Genomic DNA, 13791 nt, shown 5'->3' with positions numbered 1-13791 from the left:
GGTATACCACATAGGGGCAAGTCCTGTTGAATACCTGCACTGAGGGACCTCTACAGTGATCATTTAGTGAAGCACCAAGATTGTGAAGTGAATCCACACACTGAATCCAGCTTCCCCAATAGACTCGTTTTGCCAGAAATTAGCAAAAAAAAGATTATAAATCATATTGTTAAGTAACTTTTCCCAAAGCTGATGTAATTTTATAGTAAGTTGAGGACTATATGTAGTAAGTATAATAAGCTAATAAATAAAAGGAACAATAATGGCAATCAGATCAATACTATTGTCCAGTCATAAGTGAACAACCCAAAAAAACCAAACAGAAACAAAAAATCAAGCAACCTAAAAAAATAGGTCATGGTCAGATAAAAATGTTACAAAAAATAATACTGAATTTAATTTCTAATCAAATTACAATATTTTGGAATAATCTGTTACATAAGATTTAAGATAAGGTAGAGAACATGGCAAATCCATTTGGTTGTGTGAAACTACAATTTCAATGTGGTTCTACATTGAAGCTATAATTTTCTGATGTTGTGATGCAATATCCAATTGAAGAATATAATCAGCAATTTACAATATATAAAAAGGAAACATGTATACAATGTGTACATTAGGTGAAATACATATGGACACGTTTGAAAATTTTCATATGAATTTATTTTTTAAAAATCAATTTCTACTTTGACCTTGTTCCTGAGTTAAGACTTTGAATATTGGATCAGCATGTAAGGGAAAATTAATCTATGGACTAAGCTTCTGAAGTAATTGACATAATTCAAGCTTGAGTGTTTTTTTAAACATGGAATGTAAATTTTTAAATTTTTAAAAAGCAATTGGACTTAGGAGGTAGCTAAAAAAAATGGCCACAAAATTCTTAGAAGGTAATTTTGAGTAATAAGATGAGAAGAGTGAATTAATAATTAATTAATTAATATATGCACCTTTCATTAACACATTATGATAATGCCTATCCAATAACATTGGTCCATTCTACATACCTGGTATATAGAAAGGTACTGCTTTTTATATATCAGGTTCTTCAGGAAGTGGTAAATTGCTATTTGTTCCCTCCAACCATTTTATTCTGATTTCTTTAATGGTAATCCTTGGTATTTTCTTCCCTTTTCCTCCTAAGATCGCAAGTTTATTATTGCCAATGCCCAGATGGAGAATTATGCTATCATTTACTGCAATGATGGCTTCTGTGAGATGTTTGGCTACTCTCGGGTAGAAGTTATGCAACGGCCTTGCACCTGCAATTTCCTCACTGGGCCTGACACCACACCCAACTCCATTGCCCAGCTGGGACAAGCGTTGCTTGGATCTGAGGAATGTAAACTGGAGATCTTCTACTACAGGAAAGACAGTAAGCATTCATAACATGTCTTTATTTCCTCGTCCCAGGTACTTGGCATTTTCTTTTTTTAAGAATCGAGGTTTTTGACAATTATTATATGGCCTGGTCGGGACTGCAATGTTAAACAAACCATACCACTACATAAATATCCAATGAACACAGAATGCAGATATTACTGTATGAAATAAATATGGCTTAAAAACCAGTACTGAAAATTTAAAATAAAGATGGCTACTTTACAAAGGTCTCTAAATTATGGCAAATAGCAATGCCTTATGTACAGGAGTAGTGATTTTACTATGCGGTTGTGTCTGCTTTTAATCACTTAAATAACCTCCTGAGCTAAGAGAAAATGTATGGTCTAAAATCAGAAGATGAAAACAAAAACCCTTGCAAATGAATCAGCTATACCCATATTTTAGTACAATAGTATTATCAATCCTGCCCAATCATTAGTCTTCTAGCTTAGTTCCACAGAGTTATTTTAAAAGTGCCTGCCTCCTGAACCTAATATTTTGTGCCAGCAAAAGATGACTAATTTGCAACTTACCTAGTTTCTCCCCCATTATTTCTGAATAGTACATAAAATACAGAAGATAGAATCATAGGACTGACAGGGTCCTCAGAAATCTTCTAGTTCACCCATTGCTCAAGGAAGGGGACCTATACTATTCCTGAAATATAGCTGTCCAATCACCTTTTAAAAATCTCCAGTGATGGAGAATCCGCAACTTCTGGAGGCAAGCTGATTAATTGTTCTAACCAACAGGAAATCCCACCTTAATTCTAGGTTGGACTCATCTGTTATTTTTTGTCTTGTCCTCAGTGCTTTGGAGAATAGTTTGATAGTTTTATATGATCTTGAAACTATCCCTCTGTTGATGCAAACTAGGACTGCATTAACTTTTTTGGCAGCTGCAATGTATTGCTGGTTCATACCTGAGTGGGAGGCCTCTAAGACATCTAGATCTGTCTTACAGTTAAACCACCTATTTTATATCTATGCATTTGGTTTTTCTTGCCTATGTATAGAACCTTACTTTTCTCACCACTGAATTTTATTTTGTTGGAGAGGGCCCAGTGTTCAAATTTGTCAAGGTCTTCTCAGTCTTCAATCTACCATCTATTTTCCCCAACTTAGTGTCATCTGAAAAGTTGATGAATTCCTCTTCTATCCCCTCATCTAGATCATTTATGAAGATGTTGAAGACTACTGGTTATAAGACAGAACCTTGAGGTACCCCACTGCCTGTTTCCCTCTGTGTAGATATAGTTTATTGAGGACTACCCACTGGTTGATCAGCCAGTTGTGAATCCATCTGGTGGTGGTACTACCTATCCCACATGGTTCTATCTTACTAAGAAATAAGCAATGGTCTACTTTGTCAGTTGCTTTACTGAAGTCTAAGAAATTATATCCATATTGTTTCCCTTATCCACTAATTTAATCATTTTGTTGAACAAGGCAATAAGCTTTAATTGGCATGATCTGTTTTTCATATACCCATGCTGGCTTCTATTGTCTTGTTTGTGAGTGCTCATAAATGCATTGCTTTTCTTTTCCAGAATCTTCCCAGATGTCCATCTATAGTTTCCTGGATCTAAACCTCCCCCCTCCCGCCTTTTTTTGTAAATTGGAATAACAACAGCTCCTTTCCAGTGCTACGGTAGTTCTCCTATGTGCAAAAATATGAAAAATATGGTTCAATGGTTTTGAAATCACATCTCCCAGCTGTTTCAGAATCCTGAGGTATAATCCATCTGTCCTGACAATTTGAACTTGTCTAGAGTGGATAGGCTATCTCTTATCATTTTCCTGCCTATTTTGATTTGTATTCCTATTCTCTCTTCTACAGTGCTGATTTTGTAGGTTGAACTGGGTTTTTTTCCCCCTTTGTGTGAAAATAGATGCAAATAATGAATTAAACATTCTCCCTGATACTCATCATATCTTTGCTATCTTTTCCCATTAGTGTCTGATCCTCTCCTTTGCTTTTTTCATATTTTTTACATGTTGAAAAAATCTTTTTAAAATTATTTTTGGCACCTGTTCATTCTAAGCCTTAGCTTTCCTGACTTTGTCACTGCAGATTCAGGCTATTTGCTGGCATTCTGTTTTAGTCATCTTTCCATTTTTAAATACTTGTCCTTTTATTCTCTCAGTTTGCCAGAAAGTTCTTTATGCAATCATGCTGGCTTCATCTGGAATCTCTTGTTTTTCTTTGTCTGTGGCATTGCATTAAATTGGGCTTTTATAATCTCATTTTTCAGAGTTTGCAGAGCATCTTGGATTATTTTTCCCTTTAGGATTTCCATCCACGGAATCCTTCCTAAACTCTTAGTTTGTTGAAACTAAGCTTAAGTTTTCTTAAAGTCTAAGACAATCATTAGGCTTTGTTCAATAACTTGTGCCTGCATTATGTTGAATTCCGGTATGACATGGTTACTCTCCCCCAAATTTCAATCCCCGATATAATTGCAACTTTGTTAGTAAGAATTCAGTCCAATAGAGCTGACCCTTTTTTCCCTTTTCTACCTTTTGGAAGTCAAAGTTGTCAACTAGGCTTATCAGGAACCTGTTCGATCACCCACTTGGTACAGTTTGTCTCCCAGTTAATATCAGGGTAATTCCTTATTACTACTGTGATGTGTTTCCTGTACACCTTAGCTAATTGATTAGCAAAATGTCCATCTATTTCCTCTGCTTGGCTGGGTGGCCTGTAGTATATTCCTATGGTATTGTTATTATTATTTTTCCCTTTTATATTAATCCACGTGCACTCGAAAGGCTTTTCATCCTTGGTTTTACACATTTCTGTAGAGGTGTAATGATTTCTTAATATATTGCAACTCTATCTCCTCTATTTCATTTGAACTTTTACTATTCTTCCAGAAGTGCATTCCACTCATGAGTTTCATTTGACCAAGCTTCAGTAATGGCAAGTATATCATACCTGCCTTCATGTATTTTCAACCTGTTTGTTCCTCCAACTTTGACCATTAGTGTTTAGGCTGTCTGAGTCCTTTATGGCTACATCTCCTGTTTTATACAGTATCTGAATCCCCTTCCTTCCCAGCACTCCCCATCTCATTGTTTGATTGGTTGTCTTGGGGTTTATGCTTGGGATAGGTCCTAAAGATCCTAAAGATTGGACACACTCTCCCTTCAGTTTTAAAGCCCTTTAGAGCTAAAGCCCTATAAAGCCCTAAAGCTAATCATTTTCCAAATTCGTTTTTCCTGGTTCTTGTATACTGCAGCCCATCCCTTGCCAGAAGCCCTTTACATAGTTCATCTAGATTGCTGTCTAGGAATCTGAAGTTCTCTTGATAGCACCATCTTTTAAACCAGTGGTTTACTTCTAAAATATTCCATTCCCTCACTAGATGTTGACCTTCCATTGCAAATACAGATGAAAACACCATCTATGCTCCTAATTATTTGGCTTTCATGCTGGGGTGCTCATAGTCCCTTGATATTTTCAAATTCTTTGTTGTATCATTTGTCTCCACATAAAAGAGGAGAAAAAGATAATAATTCCAACAATACAGCTTACTGCTTTAATATTATTTATTGCTCCTGAGTATTTTGCCTTTCAGAGCAACATGAGCCTTACAGCTGGAAGTTGTCTCTTCCTTAAAACATAATGGAGAATAGCATGGTGCCCACAGCTCTCTCTATAGGAGTCCAGTCATCACCCTTCTTGGCACCAATCCTGTGGAATCTGGCAAATGTTAGCAACAGATATCTTTCCAGAGTAATGTCTGTTCATCATTACTAGACCGTGGTAATCAACTGCAAAATAGAAGTCAAAGCAGGTTTATAATTTCCAGAGGCAATGTGCTGACTTGACATTACAGTGTTGGCTATGGCATGACAGCAGAAAAAAGTTTTCTGAGGCCTGGAAGTTTACTTACTCAAATAATAGCCTGTTTGCCCATAGCATAGCTCAGGTGTGAAGAAATTATAACTGCCACCACTCCAGCTTATATAGTTAAGAGTAAGGGTAGTTGGCAGTTCATCATTCCGAAAGATATCTTAATGTAACCAAACATGTTCTATTTAAAGCAGCAAAAACAGAAGAACAAAGCTATATCTTATCAGAACATGTTTCTGATATTTCTCTTGCACAAACAACATCAAAAAATAAAGGAAAGTCTACAATGAAATGTCACTAATCATAAAAATATAAAGCAGAATTAGATAAAATAAAAAAAGAAATATATCATGAAAAATTCTTAAAAGAATTGAGTTCTAATAGGGAAAACTGACTTGTAAAGTAATTTATTACACTGATTTATTATTAGATTATGTCCTCTCTTTATTCTACATTACGCGTCATACATAATATTCCTGTTATTTTTCCCTCAAAAACAACTTTGGAAGGTTGGTTGGGATGACAGACAATGTCTGGCCAAAGTCACCCAGATAGTTTCATGCCCAAAGGAGAACTCAAATTCACCATCACCTACTTCAGCACCTTAACAGCACCTGTATCCAATTGGCTCTGTTACAGCTTTGACAACAAGCAATATTTATGGAACGTACTGATATATTCAGAAGCAATTGCAAGTAGCAAGTCATTTGTGCCAGAGGACTAAAGTTCTGGTTATAGAATTACTTTTTACAGTATCAGTGGGGAGAGAGCTGTTGCAAGCAATGCAACCAATCAGAGCCGAGGCTGATACTAAAGATTGAAATGAAGTGCTGAAGATTCAGAAATGTATCCAGGCAACTTAGAATTAACTTTGTGGATCTCTACATAACTTGTGAGCTTGCAACCAGATTGAATCTGCCCGAAAGATTTGCGTGATATTCAGGCACAACAAATGAGCTTTTCAGAATCCCAGGATTCACATATCTTGTCCTCTGAACCCACTGGTTCAGTATATCAGGTAGTATATATCATATAATATGTTTTCTTCTGAGATGAGATTTTTGCAGAGGGAAAGATAGTTTTCTACCCCAATAAGTTCTGAAAGTTTTCCAAATGTGGCCACTCTCCCACCCTTGACATAGGGTGACTGCTAAGCCCCTGTAAATTGTCTTTGGTTCTCATGTTCTTTTTGCATAGTTGTGATATATTTATTACCTATTGTTTAAGATATCCAGAGTCATTTGTTAGTTAGCCTCTACAGAATAGAATAGAATAGAATAGAATAGAATAGAATAGAATAGAATAGAATAGAATAGAACAGAATACTTAATTGACCAAGTGTGATTGGACACACAAGGAATTTGTCTTGGTGTAAATACTCTCAGTATACATAAAAGAAAAGCTACATTCATTAAGAATCTAGAATCATAACGTACAACACTTAATGATAGTATAGGGGACAATCAGCAATCAAATCATACTAGGAAACAGTCAATATAAATTGTAAGGATACAAGCAACGAAGTTACAGACCTACAATCACAAGTGGGAGGGGATGGGTGATAAATCAAATAAATATTAAATAAATAAAATAGTTAATACTGAGGAGAGCCTGGAACAATCCAATCATGGAAATAAAAATCAGAAAGCAGGTGAACAATTGAAGAATACATAATTTGTTTCAGGAGTCAGTGGCAATCAAGGACATTCTAAGACATCTTTCTCTCTCTTTGTAGGATTTGTCCATGAATATAAATGTGCTTTTTCTAGGCTTTTAAGAAAGTCTTTCCAACTAGTTTTACTTTGATGTACATTCTACTACTTGCTATAGAGTATAATTCAGATCAGTAATCCAAGAATTTCCTTGTTTCGTCCTTTTTCCTGTCCTTCCCTTTCTCTTTTTTCCATGCCATTTCAAAAAAGGCATTCATGTCTATTTTTAAATCCTTTCCCTATTAGCAGAGGGAACATAATTGTCTCTACTTGATCCTCAGCGAGTGATCAACTATCCCAGTAATATAAACCAGTATTATTGATAGGAAAAAGTCCTATGTTATTGGCAGCCAATTTTAATTAGATGAGACAGCAGATCCTCAGTCTATTCAATATTTTTCTCATACTTTTGGTAACTTTTGCCATATTCCACCTGTGGTTTATTGTTTTGTGACTTTCTTTTACAGCTTACAGGAACAGGGGATTCTATTTAAAAACATTGGCTTGTTTAATTTAGTGAGAAAAAAAAACAAGCACTGTTTGCCAGTGTATTTCAGAAGAGATAAAACATTGAGGATGAGGTGTTTAGAAGTACTTAAATGGACTGCTTAAATGCAAAGGTTTGTTTGTTATCTCATTATTGAATCCTTTCTACCTACATATGTGAGCATATAGCACATTGTATATCTAAGTGAATCTTTGCTAAAACAATTCTGTATTTTGAATAAACTGAGTAGAATAAACTGAGTAGCATGTAAACATAAATAATACACTATGGATAGCTGACCATACTGTTTCTGTTAACGAAAAAAAAGGTAAAAATTTCCCCTATTCAGTCATGTCCAACTCTAGGAGGTGGTATTATCTCTGTTTCCTAGCCAAGGGAGCCAGTGTTGTCCAAAGATGCTTCTATGATCATGTGGCCATCATGACTATACACCAAAGATGCAAGGAACACTGTTACCTTCCCACCAAAATGGTACCTATTTATCTACTTGCATTTGCATGCTTTCCAACTGGTAAGTTGGCAGGCACTGAGGCAAGAACAGGAGCTTACCCCGTCATGCAATGCTCATGTCTTGAACTGCCCACCTTCAGGTTGACAGCCCAGCATCTTAACTACTAAGAAAGGAGATGGAAAATATAGGATAATGTAGTCTCCATTTGGGCTCTTGCCCACATGTTTTTGTCAGGACTGAACAGGCTGCAACCTAAGGACCATATGTTACCCACAATTTCTTTCCATTTACCATTTAAAGCCCATTTACCATATTTTTCAGACTATAAGAGGCAGCGGACCATAAGACAGCCTAGGTTTAGAGGAGGAAAACAAAAAAAAAATAGTTTTTTGCCTCCGTGAGCCCCGTTATTACCCTCCATGGTGTCCAGAAGCACTCTTCAGGCCTCCCCAACACCAGGGAGGCAAAAACGGGAGGCTTCCAGAATGCTTCTGAGTGCCAGGGAGGACAAAACTGGATACACAGAGGGTTTGGGAGGGCAAAAATGGGCCCATTTTTTCCCTGTAGAGTGCTTCTAGATGCCAGGGAGGGCAAAAACAGGACACACAGAGGATTTGGGAGGCCAAAAGCAGACCCGTATTCTCTCTATGAGATGCGCAGACATTTCCACCCACTTTTGGGGGGGGGGGTCTTATAGTTGGAAAAATATGGTAAATCATAACCATGGAATCATTATGGGAAGATTGTCCATTGCCCTATTTTTTGGATTTATTTTTTGGATTTATTTTTTGACTTGTTCACACCGAGTAATATTAAAAGATCTATGTGTAACTATTTAATAAGTTTTCTCTCAATAATATCCGTATTTTGAACTCAGAATAAATAAGAGAAATGCTCCCTCTTGCACAATTTATTCTAACAGCCATACTTAATTTTATCCAACATTTAGTATCTACCGATATTGGGATATCAAGAACATTGTTGAGAGCATTGCCCATTAAATATTTATTAGCAACCAGCTAACACACAGCTTAGAATAGGGCATGTTAGATTCAAAAGTTAATGAAGAATTTAAGTTATACAACAAGCACCTATTCCACATGCTATCATCTTCCTTCCTGCTTTGCTCTGAGGGACCACTCTGCAAACAGTAAATAAAAGCTTTTCTTTTCTTCTGCACATGAAAGGCTGCCAAAGGAGGAACAAATTATTAGAAATATATGTTGTCCAGAACTTTCAAAAATATATTTTTAAAAATATTTATGCTGCATCTTTTATTTTGAAAGGAAGAAAAAATGAAGTAAAAATATTTTAAATTATTGTAAAGTTCTTGGTGCTTTCTGAGCTTGAAAATGTTTCGTTATTTCTTATTCACAATAATGTTATGTATTTGGGTCAATGAAACATCTGCAAGTAAACAATCAAAGCACCAAGAATTATTCAGTTCACTTTTGAGCTACATATATTATCTTATACATTGGTTGTAAATGGTTCATCATTCTTATAAGGACTTTAAAATTTGGCTACTGGGAAAAGGTGATATCATCATCTCCGAAGAAACAGTCTGCTATTCTTTCCCATGGGATGGTTGTTCCACATTGGGACTAACTGTTGGTCCTCTGTGAGAAGGGAAAGGGCTGCACAGAGAAGATCATAGTAACAATTAGGACAGATCTATGTTGTCCACAACTGGTTCTCTTGGCCTCCATAATAGTCATTGAAATATATGAATAGAGTAATAGAGTGTAATCAGTTATAGAGGTCTCCTGTTCTATTGGATTGAGAATGTCCAGCAAATTCTTAGACAGTTTGGAGGTCCAGGGGATACAAACACAATAGAAAGACACCCCCACAGGCCATACCAGGTCAGATCCCTAGGTCCTGCTTGCTGCTGGGACAGAGGTGGGCTGGATGACCTAGGGGGCATCCACTGATTTCCACTATCCACCAGTCTTGTTGTCTCCCCATGGTGGTGGCCAGGGTATCTGCCAAACTCTGTTAAGGAGGGGCCTGGTGCCGGTCCCCTCAGTGGTGGTTGCTGCCAAGATTTGCCAAGATGCCATAACTGGTATCTAATCTGAATCTCAGCCTTGAGTATTGAAGATTTGTCTGTAAATGAATCCAAACTCCAGCTCCTCTTTAGGACAATGATGGTTTATTCAATATAGCATCAAACAACAAATACTCTAATCAGGCAAGAAAGGCTAAAAGCCAGGCAAGGTTAGAGTTGGGTTTGAGTTTGCTTCCTTTCCTTTTATCACCATTATCATGAGACACACCACACCACACCCATGTCTATATGCAGTTCTAATTCTGGCCACACCTAACCCATTATTCCTAAATGCTATTAACCCTATAACATATCTACATCCCTAACCTATTCCGACTCTCACTAATTGATCCCCACCTGGTGCCACCTTCACCATGTTTTAACCTAAGTCCTAATTACCCTCTATATGTGCCCCAATGCACTTTAGCAATATGCACCACATCAATAAAGAGCCAGTTCCAGCAGCCCCACCGTTGTTGCGGAATCCATCCTCAGCTCTGCTGAGCCATTCCAAAGCCATCGGCCAGCGCACAAGCAGAAATACAGATCGGGCAGCAGCAGAGATAAGGTGACATGGCCAGCTGACTTGCTGCGGGGAATATTCAGAGCTGATGGATTCTCAGTGAACTTGGAACCCGACACTGAATTTCAGGCTGACCAAGCAAATTTGGTTGGTTGGAATTGGACCATCAGCTGTTGGCTTGACTGTGATCAGGCCTTTGCAGTGGCCAGTGCCTCCCCTCCTGACAATCTTCATGAGTGGAGAATATCAGTTCTGGTGGAACAGTTATAGTTTGGAAAGTAACCTTTGTGAGTAAAGAAAATTGGGTATAAAATGCAACACCAAATGTGTGCTAGGAACAGGATATAATCCCAATGAGAGGAAGTAGAGAGTTGGCATTCCAAATAGGGAATGGTATGTTCTGACCTGCATTCTAATAATGACTTTGGGGCACCGTTCTTGTGGGCATCAATGCTTTCGCTTCTGCTTCATTGCACAATCCACTAACCTTCCTACCCAGTGACAGTATGGGAAAAAGTCAGTTCTTCACAGGGTAGTGAATCCAGTGCAGAGTTGAATCAGAAATGTCAATGCAACTTTATTGAGGATCAGTCAAAAGTTAATTTCCTTACAACCTATTTGACAGCTGAGCTTCACAATGACAGAGTACAGCAGCTCTGAGGTTAATTACAAAGTAAGTCCAAAGCATGGTCAAGAAAAATTGCTGAAAGTAATCATTGTTTCTGATGCTAAAGAAAACACCAAAACTGCAATCTTGTGAGTTTTAGTTAATAATCTAATTAAAGGCCAAAAATCAGCATGTCCCACTTCCATGGAGATATAATATAGTTTTGCAATATCAGTTAGTCTGTTACCCTGTGCTGAACATGGGAATTATGCTGACCATAAAGTGACATTATGTTCCCCAAATAATGCAATTTGGACATACCTCTTTTTTGCATTACAGTTCAGACATCTCTGTCATTTGTTGACTAGACTGCAAGTTAATGTTCATATTATTTTTATTTTTAGTTAAGAATCATTTGCAGGGGAAAGTTTTCATCAAAAAACACCCTGCACCTTAGTCCATCAAGTAATAGAGATAGCATCAAACAGAGGTGGAATGAGGCTTGAGCAGTAGAAGTAAAAAGAGAATTCATAAGATAGAAAAAAATCATCAATGGAAGCTGAACGGAAAAGTCTATCCAACTGAAGAGGAAATATTAATGTTGAGAATAGCAGGACCAACATAAGGCTTATTCAAGAGCAGATCTCTGTCTCTACTAGGTACTGGAGAGTTACTTACAAAATAAACATCACTCATAAGCTTCGTAGTAACTTGGTTTATTCCAGTATTCCAGTCCTGAGCAGCAAGAATGGATAATCCAATCAAAGTTAGCTCTGAGAGCTTCTGCCTTTCAGTGCTTAATATATAATTGCTAATTCAGCCCCTCCCAGCCAATCCCGCCTGCCTAGCATTCACCAAAGTATCTAACATCCTTTTCTAGCCCAGCCATACAGTCGCTCTCCCTTTCCAGTCTGTTTTGATCATCACTAGTGGCATGGTTGTTTGGAAGGCTGATAAGTTGCCCACGGGATTTGAAGCGGTCATGTAGGAGGCTGGGAGGATCAACAAGAGTGACTATCTGGGAGGTTGATAATGCCATTGTCCACGATCACAGCAGTGCTCCACCCGACACCCTGGCTGGTCTCTCTGATGTGTTGAGCTCTGGATTGGGCGGCAAACCCGGTTGGACCTCTGGAAACCAACATGCGGCCCCCTCTACCATGGATCCACCTGGAAGAGAAGAGATCATATGAGATGATGCAAGGCTATTTACTTTCCTCCCTGCCACCTGCTTTCCTAGGGTGTTTTCTTTGAAATAACCATTGCAGTCGTGGAGCCACAATATCCACATGTGTCACTCAGGACGCTTCTGTGACAGGGTACCCTTTCCATCTGACCAGATATTGTAGGCTTCCCCTACATCTACGAGAATCCAGGATTTCCTCTATCTTATAGTAATCATCTTGGACAGATCCTGGGGTTTTGAGTCATGGTTCCAGTCTGGACATGTTTGTGGGTTTCAAGAGACTGCTATGGAAACAGGATGTACCCGCTAAAACTGGGTTGGTGGTTGGAGTCGGACAATGACAGGATTGATCACTTAAGCTATGGGGAATAGGCCTATGTATTTCGGTCCTAGCTTTTTACATGGTAAGCCCAATTTTATTTATTTGGTGGATAAATACACCAGTCTCCAACATTAAAGGGTTTGTGCTCAGCCCATTTTTTGTCAGCCTGTTTTTTATATGCCTCAGCAGCATTTCACAAAGCCTTTCGTACTGCTTTCCAAGCGTCTTGCACTTATTTGGACCATATGGTGGTTGTGGCCAGTTCCTGAACCATATGGGACCACTCCGGAATAGGAATGAACTCTGCTCCATGCACTATCTGAAAGGGAGTGTACCCTGTACTATTATGTCCCATATTATTATATGCTACTTTGGCAAATGGCAATACTTCTACCCAATTGGTTTGTTGGTACAATATTGTAAGTATCATAAACATCGTAAATATCATTCAATTGCTGTGTTGGTACATTCTGAAGCTCCATTGGTACTGGGATGATAGGTGGTACTTAATCCTTGTGAGGACCCTATCAATTATACAAATTCTCACCAGAATTGTGTGGTAAATTGCACTCCTTGCTCAGATATGATGCATCTTGGCACTCCATGTAGTCTATATATATGTTTAATGAATATGTCAGCTAATCGTTGAGCTGATAGTAGACCAGCAGAAGGTATGAAGTGAACTTGCTTTGGAAATAAATCAATTACCGTCCAAATGACTGTATATCCATCACTATTAGGCATATCTACGATGAAATCCGTGCCTATGTCTTGCCATGGCTGGATAGGGTCAGCAACCATTTGCAATAATCCTAATGGTTTTCCAGTATGGGTTTTAGTGGTGGCACATATAGGACAATATTTAACATAGATGGCTATTTCGGTCCTCATCGAGGGCCACCAAAACTGTCTTTTTGCTAGATGTAGCATTTTGAGAAACCCATAATGCCCAGCTTGTTTAACATTGTGGCAATGTCTTAAGTACTGCCTATCATCCCAGTACCAATGGAGCTTCAGAACATACCAAAACCAGTTAAGTCTAAATTACTAGGAATAACATGAAGCCACAGAGTAGAAAGAAGAACTGAAACTCATGAAGTTCATTGGATAGAAATAGATTAGCAGCAGATGTATTTTAAACATAGCATAGATTAGTGCTATCCATGGCCCTTTGGAAACAGTAGTAATAGAAAT

General features: G+C 37.9%; 1 protein-coding gene across 2 annotated transcripts in view; it reads left to right on the top strand.

The window, feature by feature from the left end:
- The window catches only part of KCNH6 (potassium voltage-gated channel subfamily H member 6), a 117575-nt gene that overhangs the window by 19055 nt on the left and 84729 nt on the right, over positions 1–13791 (top strand). The window contains exon 3 of one of the 2 annotated variants that reach the window (XM_026717282.2): positions 1142–1372. The exons of the other annotated variant lie outside the window; for it this stretch is intronic. Within the exon in view, the coding sequence (XP_026573067.1) occupies positions 1142–1372 (231 nt within the window). The remainder of the gene's footprint in view (positions 1–1141; positions 1373–13791) is intronic. 2 annotated transcript variants of the gene reach the window in all.

This window comes from Pseudonaja textilis, chromosome Z (assembly GCF_049901715.1).
Source record: "Pseudonaja textilis isolate UNSWEBS1 chromosome Z, rPseTex1.2, whole genome shotgun sequence".
NCBI lineage: Eukaryota > Metazoa > Chordata > Lepidosauria > Squamata > Elapidae > Pseudonaja > Pseudonaja textilis.
This window is presented reverse-complemented; position numbering and strand designations above follow the sequence as displayed.